Source organism: Antedon bifida, chromosome 6, assembly GCF_963402885.1.
Source record: "Antedon bifida chromosome 6, ecAntBifi1.1, whole genome shotgun sequence".
In the NCBI taxonomy this organism is placed as follows: domain Eukaryota; kingdom Metazoa; phylum Echinodermata; class Crinoidea; order Comatulida; family Antedonidae; genus Antedon; species Antedon bifida.
In genome coordinates, this window is record NC_136231.1 from 13,646,995 (window position 1) to 13,669,752 (window position 22,758).

A 22,758-nucleotide genomic window follows, 5' to 3' on the forward strand; every position below is an offset into this window, starting at 1 on the left:
TAATTTAATATATTTTCGTATGTTAATACACTGTGCTCAAGTGGACCCAATTTGGCACCAGGGGAGCACAGTGATATAAAATAGAAGTCACTGAATTTTAACAGTGGACTCAATTTGGCGCCTTGGCACCTGATCTATCTCAGATATACCGTGACATGTAAATTTGATAACATTAGTTTTCACTATTACGATATTGTTCCATATTTCTATCTTAGGAAGATATTATAAAGAGTTTTTTAACAAAATTTATGATTTCAACGGTAGATTTTCAACTCAATTTCAATTTTTCGCGGTTCACGATGAATTCACCTTGCAACAACCTGGTTTCAACTATTTTCTCTCTTTTATACACAAGGGAGCAGTAAAAATAATAGATTTGACCCTAAAGGTGACTGGAAACAGGCACTTTCCATCAATCAATACAGTGTCCCTTTGGAAGACGAAAGAAAAAACCGATAGTAGGACTGGAGCTTAAGTTGGCCATTAGTGGCTATAGCCATTTCAGTTTTTTGTTTATTTTAGGAACGGACCGCGCGTGTGAAGGTACAGTAGTTAAAAAATAAACATTATACTGCAAATTAATAAAGATCAAATTAAATATACGCCATAAAGAATCGGAATATATTGTGGGGAATAGTATTATAAAATTACATAGGGAGATTTGATGATAAGACATTTTGTTTAAAATCGAGTGAAATCCCGATAGCCGAGTTTTATTGAGTAAGCTGGCAGGAATACTGTAGGCTATCTGTGTGTCCCGTTAGGACCGAGATGTCTGCCCATGTTGCAAGATGTAATGTCTTCTTTCTTGGGTCGAAACGTTAGTTTCAAAAAAAGTTTAAATTAAATAATGTATTAATTATTAGGATAGTATTTATTTGAATAAACGCCTCCAATAAAACATCACTTTGAATAATAATCCCCCAACCCAACTATCTAATAAACGTCCATCCACATTTATAATAACACAATTATACTATTGTAGTAGAATTCATCGCACTGTTATCTACAATTTACCAAGCATTTGTTATTCTTTTTTACCACTTTTCATATCTATTAGAGGATTTCATTTGATTATAAATCTTACCATTTTTATTATTAAAACTAAAAAATGTAACATATCCCTCGAATAAGCACCTCCCTCTGATGAACTCCGCTTCCCCACCTCCGCCCTACAAGGGCCCTACAAAACAATAAACACTATACTTTCAAATGTTATTAATCATCTAAGACACTGTGAAACAGAGTAGGTTTAGTTTTACGAATGTCAAGCATTTTCAATAATGGTAACCGACAGAAAACGTACAAGGAGAACGTCCTTCTAAAACCTTTTTACCCGAGTCATTATCATTCCGAGAACCATCGTCTACACTTCCTAGAGGGGGAGCGAGCGAAGCGAGCTCACCCTCTAGTGTTAATAAATTAACAAGTTGACTCAATTTGGCGCCAGTGGAGCACAGTGATATAAAGTAGAAATAAGTCACTGAATTTTAATATCTTTTTGTATGTTAATACACTGTTCTCAAGTGGAACCAATTTGGCGCCAGGGAAGCACAGTGATATAATAGAAATAAGTCACTGAATGTTAATATATTTTCGTATGTTAATACACTGTGCTCAAGTGGATTTGGCGCCAGAGGAGCACAGTGATATAAAATAGAAACAAGTCACTGAATTTTAATATCTTTTTGTATGTTAATACACTGTGCTCAAGTGGAACCAGTTTGGCGCCAGGGAAGAACAGTGATATAAAATAGAAAAAAGTCACTAAATTTTAATATCTTTTCGTATGTTAATACACTGTGCTCAAGTAGCCCAATTTGGCACCAGTAGAGCACAGTGATATAACATAGACATAAAATCATTACATTTTAATATTTTTTCGTATGTTAAGCATGCATGGAATATTTATTGAAAGCTTAGCTTAAAATATTGTTTAATATTTATTATGCATTTTTTCTTCAAGGAGAAATAATAATAATTTTTAATTTGTGAAACATTGTGCCACGAGTGGAGCACAGTGATATTAAATTGAATAAAGTCACTTTTGTTGTGTTAATGCACTGTGCTCCACAGTGGACCCATTTTGGCGCATAGTGGAGCACAGTCAAAAAAATCACATACAAAAATATCGAAAAATGGTACTTCTCAAATTCAAAAATATTTCAAACTTTGTATATAATGTTCAATATCGGTCACTTCATCCGTTATGAATAGGAAAAATTAGTTTCAAGCCACATCAGTGATTTTAATAACTTGACTAAGATAAATACTTATGAAAGAACATACAATTCCAACACATTTTTTTAAACTTTAGCGATAAAAAAAACATATGTTGAAAATATGAATTATGTAGTAACATATTAAACGTGTAGTAACGCATACTACCAAATTTCAAATTCAATCAATCAATCAATAATAAATTTATTTCTCAAATAAAAACAAAAAATACAGTTAACATTTTCTAAAATAATAGATAATAAACGAGAAAAGGGGTACCCCACTGGAAGCTTAAGCTTTAAAATGTCCAGGCAACATATTTAAGTAAGGTAAGGTAAGTAACATGTAAAAAAAATGATAATGAACAAAAAAAGGAAATGATTGGTGGTCGCGCTTATGTGCGTCACTATTCAAGTAGAGGGTGATTTTCCCAATGTTTTTACTCTTTTGTACATAATTTTTGTTGAATGTTCTGGCATGTATGTACCGTACATTTAAATGCATTTAAATGGTTACCAAACTGACAACCACTCGCTTCTTAATTAAATATTGTAATTGTGAATTGTGAATAAATGTGTGTGAATTACTATAAAAAAAATCATTTTTTATTGGAACTGTTGGCATTGGGATATATACTCATGACAGCAACTTTATTTTGTAAGTCCAGACAGTAGCCCAAAAATGCCCGTTGGACCCTACAAGATTAAATCATGCGAAGAGCCACACGAAAAAATCCCTTTTACATTGTGTAACTATTACCCTTTGGGATATACGGAAATACCACTGACAGCAACTTTACCATGTAAGTTGCCCCAAACAGTATCCCAAAAATTTCCGATTCGCCGCCTACAAGATTCCCACGGCTAGTTCCTTTTGCATTGTATCTATTACACATGACTTTGGGATATACGAAAATATCATTGACAGCAATGCCTCAAATTTCCAATTCCGGTCCCCTACAAGATTTAATAAACGGCAACGGCTAATTCTTTTTCTTAACTTTTGCACATTGAGCTATACGAAATTATAAAAATTACAGTATATATAGATATATGGTAATTTTGTGAAAACATACGGCATTAGATCTGACCCTTTCGGGATACATTTTGTCACAAATTAACCCTAAAAATGGCCATCCTCCTCCAAGATGAATCATTTAAAAACATAGATGCCTAAATGATTTAATGTGTCGAATAATGACTAAATTTCTTAATTATCATCGTCTTCTTCTTCTTGGTCCCATCATCATTCCATGGATTGCTTACATACTGTATCTATTTTATGGGGCATTCCACAGTATTTTTTTTGTTACGGACGGGACATTTTTGAGAATATAACTAGACATATCTTAGAGATAAAAAAGAATACAAGATTCAAAGTAGAATAAATGTATACATATATGGCCAATGTTTATTATGAAAGTCAAAAAAAATATGAAAATTGTATGCGTCGCGGATGGGACGGCAAATGTACATGACTTTTGAGAAGGTTTACGTATTGTAATATTTCTCCTCATTTAAAAGAGATTTTAAAATTTGTTTTGTATTATTATGTTGCCAGATAGTTGTTTTAGATAACTGAATGTTAATTATAAAAATTGAACTGCAAATTTATTAATAAATATGATTTATATGTCGTTACGGACGGGACATTTCTAACGTCGCGGACAGGACAACTTTGTCCACGTTAAAAAATTGTATAATTTTGCTATTAAAAAAATTTAAAAATAAGTTTTTTACATTATTAATGTAATCTTTTATTTACAAATCAAAATATAATTCAACCTTTGAAACACTGTTTAAAAGTTTATGTCAAGTGAAAATATTAAAATTCATAAATATGAAATATTATTTATAAAATTAATTATTCGAAGAGTTATAACGAGAAGCAATATTGTAAAATGTTATCAAAATATTTATTTACATTAATATAAAAGTTATGCTTGGCATATTAAACAAGACTTCAAGATATTAACACATTTAAGGCGAATCTTTAAAAATTGGCGTTTGCGTTTGACGTCTGAATTTGTTAGTGGATCCAAGTTGCATCTGAAATTTTCTTCTATCCTTGTTTGGATTTAATAACTGTAGGCCTACTTCTATTAAAATTCAATCTTAATTATTTAGTATCTGTTTATAAAAGGTTCTTGGTTCCAAATTCACTAAAGAATGAAATCTACAAAGCGATGACCGCACCCAATACTCCCATTCATACTGGTCACGTTGTTTTGGATTTAGGTATTGTTCTTTTGTGGATTGTTATTTTAAATACAGACCATAATGTTTTGTGATTAATAAACAACAGTTAACACCTTTGTACAATACTTCTCAGCCTACAGTACAAAAACACTTTTTAATTCTTACAATATTGTCATCACATCCATAAAAAAAATGTCCTATCCGTAACATTCAATACATTTTGATAGTAATGTTTTTTTAATAAAAAAATACAAGTTTTAAAAAACTTGTTTAAATCTATTGCAATTTAATATCCTTATGAGTTGAAAATTAAGATTTAAAATTAGGAATTAAATAACAATTTTAAAGCCATTACTTCAATAAACACAAGTGAGGAAAAACCCCCAATCGAAATGTCTCAGAAGTAACAATTATGAATTTTGAAATGCAAGTATGAAATTAATAAACAATTTTAATAAAATACTTTATTATGAATAATTGGAGCTTACTTTGAAAAACAAGTAACTGCAGTATATTTATGGGCAAAAATGTTATGAAATAAAAAGGATTTACATGATATGTCCCGTCCTTAACAAAAATGTCTGTCCCGTGCCTACGAAAAATGTCATCAATATATTTTTGAATATGATATTTTCACCAAAAGTTTCAAAATATTTGTTTATAATGTATTGCATATAGTTTTAAAAGGAGAAAACAAAATATTAAATTGTGGTATCAATACTTTTAACTGAAATGTAAAAAACGTCTCAGAAGTAACAATTATGAATTTTGAAATGCAAGTATGAAATTAACAAACAATTTTAATAAAATACTTTATTATGAATAATTGGAGCTTACTTTGAAAAAAAAGTAACTGCAGTATATTTATGGGCAAAAATGTTATGAAATAAAAAGGATTTACATGATATGTCCCGTCCTTAACAAAAATGTCTGTCCCTTGCCTACGAAAAATGTCATCAATATATTTTTGAATATGATATTTTCACCAAAAGTTTCAAAATATTTGTTTATAATGTATTGCATATAGTTTTAAAAGGAGAAAACAAAATATTAAATTGTGGTATCAATACTTTTAACTGAAATGTAAAAAACACCATAAAACTACTTTCTATTAAAATGTCGCGGATGGGACACTGTAGTGTTCCCAGCAAATATGTACTTGTTATGTCATTTACAGCTTTACCTGTAGCAATATTTACTAATGTGGTTGGTGAATCAGTGGCAAATGGATTGCATGTACTATTTAGCTTAATGAGAAACTTGTCTATATCATTATTATCTCTCTCAATCCTCCGTCGACGTAACTGGTTAGCTGGTGTTTCACCGGGTTGAATTCCACTCATGGACTTCATTTCAGACACAGCCATACTCCGTTGAGTGAGACTTACGCACCGACGACGAAATGCACTCTCTGAGTTCGCAAAAGCTGTAATTCCAGTTGCCGATGACGCAGCATCTCTGTTAACAATTGCTCTAATGTAAGATCTATTGGAGTAGTACGTTTTCTTCGTTCGTCGTGTTGAAAAGGCAACGGCTTTTAAAACAGCTAATGCTGCGGAGTCCAAATTCTTCATTTTTACTCTTTACTCTATAGTTCACTATGTCGGTCGGTCGGTCGGTCTGTCGGTCTGTCGGTCTGTCGGTCGGTCTGTCTGTCGGTCCGGTATCACTATGCGTTTTATCGCTTTCTGACCTTATCTTGATATCAGTTTAATCTAGCTAAGTCAATTTTTCACAGTATATTCCTTATGGCCAGGAATCGATGTGGTTATGTTTTCACGGTGCGCAATAAAAAATTACGCGGTGTACGCACGATGTAACGAAATCACGTTTGTAATCATATCTTCACAACCATGAATCACAATTAAATAAAATTTGGTACTCATAAATTTCAGGGCATAAATCATCATATGGCAATACAATTACGTGCGTAGCGCATGTAACGCATGCGTACGCGCGCTTAAAATTTTCAAATTGTATTTTCGATGAAATAAGAGTACGTTTCAGGCAATTTTAAGCGTTTACAAAATTGCGCATATTTTTGCGCGCGCACTGCGCGTTAAATGTTATTGCGCACTCTTTTTGCCCGATTTCTGTTTTCTTGACTTACTTTTCAACTCGAAATTACGTTATACGAGCACGTCAAAAGTGACAGGCTACGCACGTGGAAATTAAAAAAATATAAATGTTTTTAAACATTTCAACATTTTCAGTAATTTCGGTCAGTTGGTAGGTTGGTCGGTCGGTCGGTAAACACTAATGAGCACGCGACTGCAGCCATCTATATGGCCTTGTTTCAATAAAAAGTGACCCCCAACGAGCATAATTTGGCCGGTTCAGAGCAAAGAATGTTTCAACCAAATACGGTAGTACATTAATGTACGGAATCACATCATTCGTTCTTACTGCACGCTGGAATTGACGATACAAGCGGTTGATAAGGTACACGTAAATAGCTCAATATGTGGCAGTGTTGCCAAATTCACCCTTTATAGTACGATGTAAAAATTCTTCATATTCATTAAGAAGTATTAAGAATTCGTCACTGTCGGCAATTTGATTAAGTGCATTTGTGTCGTCCGTTGGTATTGCTCGAACACTGTAGCAAAGTATCATCTTTCATAGAGTAGGTACCCAAGGAATCGCTTAAACAATTCTTTCTCAAAGGCCATAGCAGTGATTTGATGTATTCTGGTGCATCGGTTGTATAATTTGCCATGGATGAAACCATTAAGTGACCCCTCTGCCAGTATACCCGATTCAGTTAGAATATATTCGATCCCAGAATCAGAAATGTATGTTCCAACCGCTCCAAAAAATGGCCATTCAATATGAAAGTGACCAAGTACAATTACAAGTCTATCAAAAGCCTTTAGCGCTTGTATTGAATAAGCTTTAAGTGCCACTGCGAGATCATATGTCACTGGATGATACGGCATTTTTGTCTCATCTGCAACTTTAAGAGATCGAACCATTAAGACTTTCAGAGTCTCTTGCACAACATCATTAAATCTTGTTTGTAGTTGTGAAATTGGGTCCATGTATGCAAACAGAGGAAGTTTTCGATTAGATGATAAGATTAGCCAAACAAAATCTAGGCTTTTGCATCTTACAAAAGAATAAATTGCTTCGGATTCACTTACTTGTTCCTGGTCTGTTTCTTCAAATTTAAACTTAGCCAGTTTTAGATTTGAATAAAATGGTGGTACTATTTTCTCTGCTCCGTCAAATTTCCGCCTAGGTCTTCCAGTGACCGAATTGACCGGCAGTCCTTCCATCTCATTGGTTTGCCCCTGAAGGTCATTCTGATACGCAATGCCAACTGTAACATGGAGATTATTTTTACCATCCAGGGTTTCCATGTTTAAATCGTAATTGTCCCACGCAGTACCTGTAAAAACAAAATATATCAATATATACACATACTGTACTGTGCAATTTGTCATCTTGGTTATTGATACTAATTTCATTTATTATTTTCATTAAATTAAAAATGTTTATATTACCTGTAGCCAATAGAGGTTGCAACAATAAGCCAGCAGGTGTCTCCAATTCACTCGAAGAACATGTGTATGCTATTTCGGTCTCCAGACGTTTACATTCATCATAACTTATTGTATGACCAAGGCGATTTAAAATAGTGATTGCTCCCTTAGATCCAAGCATGGACGTTAAACCAAGACCTAACGATGTATTCTTCCAGGGCCTGACAGCACCTCGTGAAGTTGCAAAAACAGCATCCGATGACAGTGATTGCGTTTTTCTCAGTGCCGCCTCACCGGGATTAGGAGATAATCCACATAACAATGTTTGATAAAACAATTTAGTCAGAGGTGATACGTGTGGTGAACATTGTTTCATTGTGTGAATAGATGTCGGTGAAGGAATTTTGTTTTTTTTTCATTTTCAGGATATCTGACCGAAGCGCTAAAGCCGCACATGGAATTGTTTCATCATTTTCATTGAGGTATTTTAACCGTGATTTAGCTTCATTGACGCTCATGTCTTCAGGGTATAAAAAGTTTCCAGTCTTGTTTGAGTCTTTGCTAATATTTAATCTATCTCTACAAGTGGTCATTAATTTAGTAACTAATGGCTGACAAGCATAGGAACGAATATCATCGTCAGTACCTTCGACTGCCTTATACTGTTCTTTGTACAAATCCATGATTTTACAGGCATATTTTGGTATACGTTTACAAATTATTTCATTTTCAACGTACCTCACCATCCCTTTGTATGCTTCTTCGTGTGTTTTTCTGTTACTACTTATTACTACTTTCTGGGGCTACTGTCTGGGGCAACTTACAGGATAAAGTTGCTGTCATGAGTATTTTCGTCTATCCCAAGACCTAACAGTTCCAATAAAAAAAGGAATTGGCCGTGTGGCTCTTCCTGTGATTACATTTTGTATGGCCCAACGGGCATTTCTGGGCTATTGCCTGGGGCTACTGTTTGGGGCAACTTACAGGATAAAGTTGCTGTCAATGATATTTTTGTGCACCCCAATGTGTAACAGTTGCAATGCAAAAGGAATTAGCCTCTTGACATGAATAACACCATTTTTTAGTGGTCACTTGGGGCTACTGTCTCGGGCAACTTACAGGATAAAGTTGCTGTCATTGCTGTTTTAACATTGTATACACATATGGGAACAATGTCCAATAACTTTTATCCGTGTGGCTTTTCACATGATTAAATCCATTTTTTACCCCTCTTATTTGGTGTCCCCAGGATAAATTTACAGGATAGGACCCGGCAGCAATATTGATTATTGAATCTTGGCCATATATCTACATAATCAGCCCATCGGACCTTTTGTGGCTTTTCACATGAATAAATCTTCTGGGCGCCCGGTCTAATACTAGTTTTAATTAAAATCACATGATGATGATGGTTTTCTATGCAATGTTCATTCATTTATTTGCTTCTTAATTATTAGTAAATCTAACAAAAAAAGAGGATGAGTAAATAACCATAATGTCCTTTAGGATTATTATAACATAGTCATACTAGTAACGGTTTACTTTGATTTGTCTTTAGATTTTCATAAATTTAAACGCAAGAAAGAAACTGGGTATAGTTTTTTAAAGTGAAATAAGAGTTTAAATTTGGTATTATAGCATAATGATTTGGGCAGAGACGGCGTGACTTATAAAAGTATAAAACAAACAACAACATTAGTGTTAAAGAATTGAGAAGTTTTATACGATTGTACTAGCTAAAAGGTCCATGTTTCCATTTTCTTACCTCAGCCCCAACCATGATGGGACCGAGGTGGTGCAGAAGACCCATCACTAAACCGCCCCTACCATTAAAATTGGCTCGACCTATGTGTATATTTCAGATTCAAATATCTGTTTAAGGTTTTATACAATTGACTCCAAGCTGGAACTTTGATACGATTTTTACATAACTTAATTTCTGGTCAATATAGGTCCATATTTTCAAAATATCCTTACTCAATCCCAACACGATGGGGCTGAGGCTGAGAATTCCCTCCTAATCGCCACCTCTTCCACTGAAAACCACATCCACAGAGCCGGTGTATTTAAAATTTAATACACATACAAATAAATCGTAATTGGTTGGTCTATCAAAGGCATCGAAATTCTAACCCCTCTATAAAAACTGGTTTACGGGCCTGGAGTAGCCTACCGTATGGTTTAGGCCTATTGTGGGCAACGCGTTTCAATTTATCATGTGACACCCGACAAGAAAGGCTCTACTTTTTCATAACTTGTTCGTTTTTAAACATATTCATTCCTAGTATTTTGAGACCAAAATATTGTGACCTGGTTGCTAAATATTTCATTTTCTTGATCAGTGGTCATGATATGTCTTTTGGCACTTGTTCATTAGAGTGATATCAATATGAGTGTATTTTGATATTTACGCAAAAACAACATTCGCTAGTTATTTAAAATGTGTGCTCCACGCAAACATGTTTGTACCAGCTATAGGTTAAACGTCATAAGGTGTTTTTTTTAACATTTTGTGTATTTCTGTGTATTAGAGCAAATATAAATATATATTTTGGGAGTAATTTAAGACTAAATTATAACTTTCTGACTAGTGGTTGCTTAGATATTGATATGGATATTTTCTTGAACAATGGTCAAAAATAAATCATCTTTGATCATTTTTGACAAAAGGTGTCCATTGAAGTGAATAGAAATGTGTATCTTCTGAGCATTTTGACACCAACTACGACCATATCGTCCTCCAAACAATTTCTGAGATATGAAAAGTGTGCTCCAAGCCAAAAATGTTTTTGCCGGCTATATGTCAAAGGTCAAAATTAGCGTTTTATTGACAGTTTTTGATTTTTATTACATTAGAACAAATATAAACATATACTTTGCGAGTAATAATAATAATAATTTATTTCGGAACTTCACTTTTGTAACAGTGGCACACTTCATATTTTGAAGGTGCGTCCAACAAAAATATAATAAATGAAAGCACAAAATAGACAAAACCATAGGTAATCTTACTTAATCTACATACGGTAACATGTAATAAAAGCCATTCATTCCCCTCCCCTTCTCCAAATATAACGAGTACAACATGTAATTTAAATACAGTACATGATTACTCTTAATCTAGAAAACCAATCACAAAATTGCACTGCAATACAGAACCAGACGCCTCTTAAATGATCTATTTTTTTAATAATCTTTTAACATATGCTTTACAAAACTTATCAAGAATATTCATAACTTCCTTGGAAGAGATAATTATCACTTCCCAGAGTAAGATGTAATTTAACGTCAGTGTTCCCATTAATGAATAACTCCCAAATTTCATTATGATAATCAAATGATTGCGCAGAAGTTGTAACTTTAACCTTGTATTTATAATAAATAAAAAGTGTCTGATATTTTCTTTCTAATTATCACTACAAAGTTTACACAAACCATTACATTCTGGTGTCTAATTACATATTCTACCTTCTAGCGGGAGAGTATTTGATCGTCATTTAAACTTAAGATTTACCCCCTCAAAGTCCGTATTATCTAACAAGTAATTCTCAAGATTAGGAATTGTTTTTGATGTAATATAATCACTAAGTAAAGACTTATCTATCTATGAAATTAATTCTGAAATTATTTTGTAAGTCTGATATAGCTATCCAGCTTGGCTACCACTCCAAGGGTCCTGGGTTCAAGTCCTGTCACATGTCAGGATTTTTTCTAAGGACAAAATTACAACTCCACTCCCAAAGACTTGTAATAAGACTTTGTTTATGTAGAGCATCCTATGTATATGTTTGTCTTGTGAACCTCTGAAGGATCACCCTCATTAAATATGGTTAAAAAAAATAATGCTGTTCGTGGAGTATTACGAGATGCTTTCAAAATGCATCGGGCCATTTGAAGTTGCAACCGTTCAAGTTTATCGGTATCGCAACTACTACCGCACCACACAGAACATGCATTAGTTATTGAAGGAAGAGCGATTGCTTTCCACAAGATATTACCATAGTATACTCGATTTAAATTATTACAATTGTCAATAATGGATTTTATATTCGCAATTACAATCTTAAAATCTTAATTACATTATCAATATGAAAATGATCATTGAGGTTACGAGATATATATATACGTCCAAATATTTATAGTGATCTACTTCTGAAATACCATGGTTACCTAATTGGTACGCTTGCCAATAACCATGACATTCGACTTTCATAATTAAATTGCAATTTCCAAACTTGTGAAAATTGATCCGCGAGATATAACATATTATTCATTTCGTGTTCATTGTCTGCAATCAAGACATCAGTCCAAAACAATCCCCTAACCAAATATCATTAATACTTACACCGATATCATGGAATCTCATAAGTTTTGTAAACTCATTTATAAATATGCAGAACAACACCGGTGAAATGACACAGCCTTGTTCCACACCTTGTTCAATACTGAATGCCTCTGTATATATATATCTCCAAATTTGACATGTCCTTAAATATTTTTATACAATAGATCTATGATTTCCAAACTCGTCCTCTAATGCCAGAGTTCCATACGGCTTTTAAAAGGCCGTTTCTCCATACATTCTCAAAGGCTTTTCGGAGGTCCAGGAAGGCTAAGTGCGTCGTCTTTCCTTCTTTACGACGACACGCGATAACGCTTTTTAATGTAAAGATGTGATCTTCGCATCTCCCTGGACCTCCGATAACAAGCAATAATTCTATTAAAAATCTTTGAAACACATGATGTCAAGGAAATTCCTAGTATAATTATTAATATCTTTCCGATCACCTTTCTTAAAAATTGGGACTATAATACTAACATTCCATTCATTTGGAATAGCTTCGAGATGAATAATTCTATTAAATAACTCTAAAATAGAATGATACAATATTTAACCACCATTCTTTAACAATTCGTTTGTAATATAGTTCGGTTCCTGGAGCTTTATTATTTTTGGCAAGTGAGATTGCCTCGGCCACAATATCAAAATTAATTTCTATATCATATATACAGTTATCATCGTTGTTTCTTGGTTGATCAAGTTTATCATGTCGAATTTGTTCAACAAACTTATTTGTTATAACAGACCTACTATCATTCATATTTATATTCATTTTACCTAATGTTTCCCAATGTTTTATAGTTTGGTTCATCATCTTCCTGTCTGATATAACCTCAATTGACCCAGGAACCCTCAGGATACAATCAACCTTATTGTTATTACAATTTTGTTTAGATCCATAAGAAATTTCCAAAAATCTTTACATGAAGGACCGCCTTTTTTTGCAATATATCAACCGACCGTTTAATATTATTTTCAAGAATGTTTTCTTTAATAAAAGATTTTGTATGAATACGCTTTTGTTGATAAGAAAGCCAAAGACAATTGCTTGTACCAGCATCTTGGTCTTTTGACTTTACATAATGTCTATGAAGTCTGGCAGCCTTCTTCCTTTCTTTTATAGCTTCATTTACTTGTTTATCAAACCATGGTTTTCGTTTACCCTTTATCTCTTTAACTCCTATGGCTTCAGTTGCCGCGGATATTACAATATCTTTCCAAGAATCTCAGAGGTCATTGACGTTATCAAAAAATTGGCATTCCAATTAATAAAACTATATCTCAATTTGTTACGGTAAATTGTGAAATCTTGTTCATTCTTAATGTTCCATAATTTTGGTTGATACACTATGTTAGGTTTTTGAGGTTGGATATTAAGTGATAATAGTAAAGTATTATGGTCGCTACCTAATCCATATTTTCTTTCTTCATCCACAAGTAATTCATTAACAGAGTTAATTATATTTTTAGAACATGTAGTCTTTTGTGGTTCTTTGATTTGCTCTAAACCATGTAATTTTACCGTTACAAAAGATTGTAGAATTTAAAATTGTCACGTTTGCATTATCTTTAAAATGCAGCAACCTCTCACCATTAGAGTTAAGTGTTGGGTCACCGTTAATTATGTTATTACCTATTATTGCGTTAAAATCACCCATTATTAAAATATATGGATCATCATCAACATTAAGATTTTCAATTTGAATTACTTCGGACAGTAATTGATTATATAGTTCATCTGTAATTTCCACATTAGAACCGTCCACTGGGAAATAACAAATAGCAATATACATAGATCTATTACATTTAAAGTGAACCTTAACCCACAATCAAAGTTATCTGACTTACAATCAAGAGCATTATCATCGAGAATTGTAATATTTGAAATATAAATACCTACACCACCCCCACCTTTATCAACTTTTTTTTGTTTTTACCAATCCAACGATAATTATCAATATCAAATGCCATTTCGTTCTTAAGAAACGTTTCGGCAATACCAAACATGTGAATATTATTGTTATTTAAAAAAATGGAAATTTCATATAATTTTGAGACCACAATTATCACTTTCTGACCAGCGGTTGATGAGATATGCATAGGCCAATTACTTGACCAGTGGTCAGAAAAAGGGTTTCCGTCCACTTTTGGCAAAAGTTGCCCATTAGAGTGAATAGAAATATGGGTCTTCTGAGTAGTTTGGCACAAAAAATATTCCAATACACCCAGTAGTTACAAAGTTACGCATAGTCCTAACTTTGACCATTGACCTTTTGGCCCCTGTACAGACCAAGCATCCCATTTTTTTTCGGCCAACAGCAAAAAATTGATTTGCATTGATATAAGGAAGCAAAAAAACATTGTTAACGTAGTTTGCTAGAGGGTGCATGTGAACCTTTTCTGGCTCCCCAACTAAATTCAAAGTCGCAACTCTTTATATATATGAATGGCTCTGTGTGACCAAAGATCGGTGGCGCTATAGTATTTTTGTGATAGAATATAATAAAAGTGGTGTAGTATAGAAATCTGATTCAATTCAAGTTGTTACGCGTATTAACGTAACCGTACCACCACCATCGTCGACGATCAAGCATGAGTGTTGAAAGAGCCACACAAGTGTTTGGAAACCGCTTTTTATCTATTGCTAGTGCGATTTTCTATGCATCAAGTTCTTTTTTCATAGTAATTGTCAATAAAAACATCCTTACCAATTACAAGTTAGTTGAATTCAATTATATAGCTATCAATGTATCATATACCTAGCTCCTAGTAGGCCTAGGCCTAGCCTACCTCTATTTAGGCTAGGCCAGGCCTAAGGCTAAGCCTAGGGTATCCGGCCAGGCTACGTAGACAAGAATGGGTGCTGGTCAACCCATCCATACCCATGCCAAACCAACCTGCAAACTCGTACCTAATTATTTGGCTTATTTGTACCTCCTAAGTATTTCGCTTACTCTTAAGTCTTAGTCTTACCCATTAGTTAGGCCATGGAGGTATACAAATTTTATACCTCCATGGTTAGGTAGGCCTTATCTTATCTTATTTGGCTTACTTGTACGTACCCATTATTTGGCTTACTCGTACCCATTTGGGCGCTAGTTCCGTTTCGCACCTGTTTTTATTTCGACTTCTTTTTGACTCCAAACTTGTTAAGTAACTTATTGTGAATACTACACCTTAAAATTGGGCCTCATAAGTACTTTTATGAAGAAGAATCACATAAAAAGTAACAAATAAATCCTTTAAATTGATGATTTTACAGACATGTTTCTCGCATACCGTTCACGAATTTAGCATACTCGAAGTTCTATACAGTCGACCTTCTCATTTACATACTTCTCAATTACGAACCTTCTATTTTACGAACGCCGTTCGAACGATGACGTCATCAGTAATATAATAAAACTTTTACATACCTACGAATTTATTATCTTCTTAATTTATTAAACTATCCCAAAACAATTACTTCATAACTAAAGCAAAGCTTATTAAAAACGATCCATGATTTATTTCTAGTTTAAAAGTTGTCTAGGCCGTTTAGCTAGGCCTAGGCCGTTTAGTCTAGGCCTAAGCTAGTGGTCAGGAGATCATCATCCCCACTGCTGGAGTGCATGGAGAGCACCCTGCACATGTTTTGAAAAGGTTGATCGCGAACTGCAAAAAGGCTAGATACGATGACCATACTATAAATTTAGTTTGGTTTGTGCATGTTTTTACCATATAAAAAAACACTTGACCCTTATTTATTAATATTTTAAAACTTTGTTGTCAGTCGTCACATAGTCATTTTTTTTCTGGGAATTCCATTTTACTTGCTGTCCACACCACACATACAGCATGCAGTACATAGTAGCTTAAAAATGTAAATACTTGCGGTCCACAACGGATTTGATATTATTACTTCAAGAACAAGTTCGTAAATTACAGTTTGTATCAAAATGCAATAATAAAAAGTAAACGATGGAATTTTGGTACAGAGAATATTTGTAACATAACAAAAAGCAGAAATATCAATCTTTTTGCCAGTTAAGGTGTTAATTTACATGTTAAATTTAATTGTTTTATACTGTATTTTTAATACTGTTTGTTCTTTTACTGTACTAATGCACAGTAAGTTTTACATAGGGCATTTGTTTGGACATGTTTTTACAACTGATTTTAATAGAGGGCGCTTTTTTCCCGAACCTTCTCATTTACGAACTTTTTCATTTACGAATGCCTCTCAGACCAAGGGGTACGTAAATGAGAAGGTCGACTGTATTTTTGTTTCTATGGAGCGCCAAAAGTGCAAATATAATAGATAGTTAAAAACTCAGTGGAATGCATCTTCTTTTGATACATCTATTATTGAAATACACGTTTAATTTTAATATATTTTGTCAATAAAAATGCTGTAACATTTTACTGCTAATAATGTGCTGTTTTCAAATATCAACCGACGACTAAGAGGACTATTATTTAGATCATTGAGGTATAAACCTACAGTACATTTAATATGATGATGAATTTGTCGATTTTCATTCTTAAAAGTTAATGAAAACTGCGAAAACTATGTACAGTATCAACAGTAACATTTTTGTTGCATTGACATTGACAAAATATTTTAAAATTTAACGTAATTTTCACCAATAAATGCATTAAATATACGCATTATACTGAGTTTTTAGCCCTCTATTATGATTGCTCTTTTGGCGCTCCATAGAAACAACAACATTGAACAAGGCGTATGCAAAATTCATGAACCGATGTGCGAGAAACACGTCTGTAAATTCATCAATTTAAAGGATTTATTTGTTACTTTTTGTGTGATCTCCTTCATTAAAAGTATTTTTGAGGCCTAATTCTAAGGTGTGGTACTCACAATAAAGTTACTTAACAAATTTTGAGTCGAAATAAATGACAGGTGCGAAACGGAACTAGCGCCCCCATTTGTTGGCTTACTCGTACCCATTGGCTTACACTTACCGATTTGATGGCGCAAAACTAGGCCATACAGTGAAATATCTAATGTTTTATCCTGTAGATTTGAAAGTGATGTACAATGAATCAACGCCATAATTCTTTTAATAATTAAAATCTAAAACAAAAAGTTAGATGATCAAACCGTGAAAAAATGAGAGAAAATAACGTTTGAACACCGTAATTTGAAAATTGTTTTAATTCAGTTTGCCGACGACATTTTCTGGCTTGTTTAGCAAATTGTATTTTTTGTTAGCTGTTTGTAAAAACGCTGTGGCTAAAGATACGGTACCGTATCCTAACTTCGTTTGCTAAAGGTACAGTAAAATTGCATTACGTCATAATCAGCCAATGAGGTGCTGGTACGTGTGTGTGACGTCATCGTATATGGACTTTGGATTTTTTTTCATATCGTGTCTGTAAAAAATGCTTATCGGCGCCGCCAGGCTGCATGAATGTGTGCGCTGATTCTGTGACTCAGCCCCGGGGCTAGACCTAGCAATGTTGAATCCAGAAGTTTAATAATGGGCGACAATGTCGATGCTGTAGTAATAGAGCAAGTTCATGTGGTTGGTGGACGTTACATAAAGCGTTAAAAACATGCACTCAATCTCAAATATTATTTCATTATACAATATACAGTACTGGTAGTATTATAATCCGATATGTTGATAGCCAAATTAGAAGTAAAGGAATTATAATTCAATGTTGGAAATTGTGTTGCGTCTAGTTCATTCGTCCATAGGAACTATATATGAGGGTTTTATTTTTATTCCAAATGGCCTATTTAGGCCTATATTTTTAATTAAACTTTGTTTACAGATGGTGACCATAAACAACAAGCAAATGCGGACAATAAAGGGGGTCCTCAAATACAGTACAGTACTATGATTTAGACAGTAGCCCCAGGGCTGAATCACAGAAATCAGCGCACACATGCAGCTCCACCCCCCAGCCTGGCACTCAGCTGCTTTCCCTACACAAACAAACTCATATTAATGAGGCTATAGGTTATAGTACATAGTAGGCCTCTGTTGAAACGGTTTTTCTTGTCCATTAATGGAAAGTTCCTGTGTACTGTATACACCAACTGCACCTCCACCAAGATTCATGTAATAGTAGAGTGTACACTAATGTTGCCATTAGCATTTATAAAAAATACATGATTGGTTGAAACTGGATCACATGACTACTGCTTCGAGGATCGTAAATCGTATATTTCCTCGAGTACGATGATATTGACTGAGTAATTTTCACGTGATTATTGTGTCCCTGTCATTAAACATATAAAATCCAGTAAATTCTCGAGTATGATGATATTGTGTAATTTTCATGTGGCAACACTCACGTTTGGCGATAAATAAATAAAAGTCATCTACTGAGACTTGAACTCGCGAAGATTAGTCAACATCATCACACAATTATACCCGCTGCGCCACGTAACTTGCTTGAAGAAATTAACTAAACTATTTAAACTATGCATACATAGCACCCTCATTTGTTATTCACCCTCTATAGACGCGACGAGAGATAATACCTAACTGATAATAATATTATTATTATTAATGTAGGCTTATTGATGGAAATTCTTCTGTTGTTATTTAAACGACCTAGGCCTTTAATGCCAAGGAATCATGAATTAGTAATTTTCTGTATATTATTCCTCGCAAGGTAAGGTGAATGCAACGCCTAACTATATACAGGCTTATTACATAAAGGAGGCATAGGCCTAGGTACCTGACCCAGATTAGATATTCTACTTGTTGTTGGCTATATCATATCAGTAAAATATAAGATTTGACATCCACTCTGGAATTACATTTCGCTTATTTGTATAATATAGCCAACAGTAGAATATCTACTGGGTCGGGTGTAGCTAGGACTCATTTATGTAATAAGCCTGCCTAGTTAGGCGTTGCTTTCACCTATACCTTGCGAAGAATAATATACAGATAATTACTAATTAATGATTCCTTGGCAATAAAATATTCACTTAGGCCTAGGTTGTTTTTAACAGAAGAATTTCCATCAATAAGCCTACATTAATAATAATATTATTATCAGGTAAGCCGAATAAATAATAATTCGTCTTCTTCGAGCCGAATCACCGGATGTTCAGCACGTCGCGCATACCAGGTTACTACCTTGAGTGAGTATTTACCAATCACAAATAGTCTTTCGTCACGTCTATAGAATAACAAATGAGGGTGCTATATTTGCATCGTTTAGTTCTCTAAGCAAGTGGCGCGACGCGTGGGGGTTACTATTACTATTAGAGTCACAAAAACTTATGATGCAACCGTATTTTGATAATGCATGTTGATCTCGGGAGTGGAGGAGGATTGAGTGTTTTTGAGTTTATAAAATAAAGTTACGAGTTCAACCAAGTTTGTTTATTTCACTGTTTTATTATTTTGCTATGAGTTGCTGACCAGAAAAGTTAGGGGTGGGTTACTATTTTCAGGTGCCTAATTTAAGATTAGTAATAGTAACCCACTACTCTAATATTAACCCCCTTCTAATAGTAACCTACCCTAAAAAACAATCAAAAGAATAATAACCCAGGGTTTCAATTAGAAGATTTACGGTACCCAAATACGGTGGCTGTGCTTTTTTCTTACGAGTCTGTACATATATTATACTTTTTAGGTCAGTAGTTTTTGCCATTACACTTTACAGTATCGATCATTATGATTGGTATCTAAAAATGTATTAAAACTGGGTTTAAATGTAATATAAATATACTTTAAATAGCATTAAACATGGGTACGGGCCAGCCCATGATGGGTACGAGTGAGCCAAAAATGTTGGTACGAAGTAAGCCAAAATTTGGGTATGAGTTGGTGGGTACGAGTTGGTATGGGTACGGGTTGACCTGTATCCGACTAGAAATCTTGCTTTCCTGGCTATTATTAGGGACTTTACGAAACATGACGGTTAGGGGAAGACGACGAATATAGAGCGTAAAATCATATACAGTCAACATAGTAGCCGTTTTATTAGTTACGCAACGTTGCACGAAGACGACGACCTGCAGTCTCTCCTGTCTCGTGGCGCTGGGCCCTTCTGAATCGCTTGGCTCTGGTGATACAGCATAGGCCTAGCCTTAGCTAGGGAGTAGTAACAAAGTGCGTGGCAAACGAGGCAAGTGTGGCAAGTCAAGTATTTGTGTGAGGTATCATTTTACTGTAAACAAAAAAATGCGAGGCACCATTTTATTATTTCCTAAAAGTGCGAGGCAGGAATTAAACAAAATTAATGTACAAATCCGGGATGTTTCGGCCCCGAGACGTTGGTCCCACTTTGTGGGCCGAACGTCTCACTTTATAGTCCAAACCAATGATTGTTAATATACATTGGGTATTTCTCAAGTTTTTAAAAGATTATTAATAACATATTTTATTGATATTGCAAATGTTGTCGATATATATAAAATAAATTAGTAAAAAAAATGTAATTTTATATGCAATAAATTATTTCGAAAACTGTTGTTGTTACTGTATTGTTTACATCATTCGCGTGGGTGGCTAAATATGATCATTTTCTGCAATCTTTTAGGCCCTATATTTGAATAATATTGTTTATCTCATTTTTTCATTTTCATTTATTTATTCGACCTATACACAGATACAGAACAGAAACAAAGCACAATGGTCAGGAGCAACTAAAGCAAACAATTTATAACTCAGAGAGTCAGTTTCCCCTTAAAAAAACATCAAAATACAAAAAATATTTTAAGTAAAACATTTGTACAAGCTTATCGCTTGTTTATAGTAGTATTACTACTACCCCATAGTTTCTCTAAAAAGAAAGTTTGGAAAAAAGGTTTATTTATGCTTATAAAATTAAAATGCACATCAAAGCCGATGAAATCGTCCATACTGCCAGAATAGTATTTCAGAACCAATATTGCAAATACCTAACAAACAAATTTTATTGCAAAAATCGTGCGGTTTTATCAGGCCTTGTCTTTTAAGGCGAGCGAGTGTGATCACTCACCTAACACACTCCTAAACTGCCCTTGAGGATTGCGATTTACAACACGCTTAAATTTGGTAAACTTCTACACACCAAAATACAAACAGCACAGCTACAGCACCACTGAATGTATTGAGGAGTGCAATTTGTAGCACACCTATAATTTTCAAAAGATAGTAGGAGAACAATAGCAGATCGTTTATTATTGTGTGTTCTTTCTTACATTTTTTAATATAGAATTATTGATTTAAATAAAAGTTTTCTTTTCTTCGTTTTACAAATATTTACATTAAGTGAATATAATACTTTCTATGTCATAAACATATACTATACAGTATAACACAGTGTTAAACATATTATTATAACCAACATACCATGATAATATAGACAATACATTTTCATATGGTGTGTATTATTTCTAGTTTTAAGATTACACCTTGTGAGAGATTGCCATAAAAGATATACATTTAAATATTGTAGCCTAGAAATAAAAGTTTATTATTATTAATAACCATTTGCTTTAAAATTACATTTAAAAAATAACAAAACAAAAAGTTTTGATTAAAAAGCAACAGTATTTTCTGTTGTAAATCAGTTTGGTTTCATGTTGTTAATTAAGGCTTTATTTTTGAGATTCTTATCAATTTTCGTGAAAGTACAGTGGCATTGTTAGTGAGTTATACAGTTAGACATGCAAGCAATACATGGACAAAAAGGTATGCAAAATCCACCTCACCTCACAATACGGAAAAAATTCTCCCTTTAATTGAAAACAAAAAAAACAAAACATACTGTATTGTGAAATTATAAAAACAATAAAAATCATCTTCATGAATGATGTTACCAAAATGAAAAGAACAAAGCAAACACCATTTTCAAATAATTATTGATTTAAATAAAAGTTTTCTTTTACCATAATAGACAATCAGTTTTATTATGATGCATTATTATTTCTAGTTTAACATTTCTTTGACTTTTAAGATTACACCTTATGAGAGATTGCCATAAAGGATAGATAATTTAAATATTGCAGCATTTAAATAAGTTTATTAAAAAACATTTACTTTAAAATTCTATTACCCCAAAAAACATCAGTTTTTCTGTTGCAAATCAGTCTGGTTTCATGTTGTTAATTAATGCTTTGTTTTTCTGATTCCGATACATACCCTATCAAGTATAATTTTGTATTTATGGTGCTACCATCTTTTTAAAAGGTTGCAGTGCATACAAAAATAAATGAATAAATTATGAACACACCCAGACGTTCCATAAGCCGATAGCAATAATTGCATCCCCACCGAATGAATACAGTATAAATAATTATATTTATTAAAGATGAATCTGAAAGCATGATAAACTTACATTTTCAATTAAATTGCGATTTTGTAAAAGGAACAGTAGTCCCGAATTAAATGGAAAACTTCCTCTTCTTCTATCTAAACAGTGCAGCTAATCAATGGTAAAAACACTGGTTTTCATTCCCTGGTGAGTCGACTTCCTTCTTGTTATTTCTACCTTTTTTGTTTAGAGAAGGCACCAAACACGGTTAGACATCTTAGGATATCGACCTTGTATT

General features: G+C 33.6%; 2 protein-coding genes across 4 annotated transcripts in view; both read left to right on the forward strand.

The window, feature by feature from the left end:
* Positions 1–22,758, forward strand: part of LOC144845486 (E3 ubiquitin-protein ligase RNF170-like) — a 291,346-nt gene that overhangs the window by 179,056 nt on the left and 89,532 nt on the right. The gene's annotated exons all lie outside the window — the stretch shown is intronic.
* LOC144845471 (nucleotide sugar transporter SLC35D2-like) overlaps positions 14,802–22,758 on the forward strand; it is a 38,365-nt gene continuing 30,408 nt past the window's right edge. For 2 of the 3 annotated variants that reach the window (XM_078702840.1, XM_078702841.1), the window contains exon 1: positions 14,802–14,962. In XM_078702840.1, coding sequence (XP_078558966.1) covers positions 14,838–14,962 — 125 coding nt within the window. In that variant the 5' untranslated portion in view covers positions 14,802–14,837. The remainder of the gene's footprint in view (positions 14,963–22,758) is intronic. The other variant, XM_078702842.1, reaches the window with a different exon arrangement.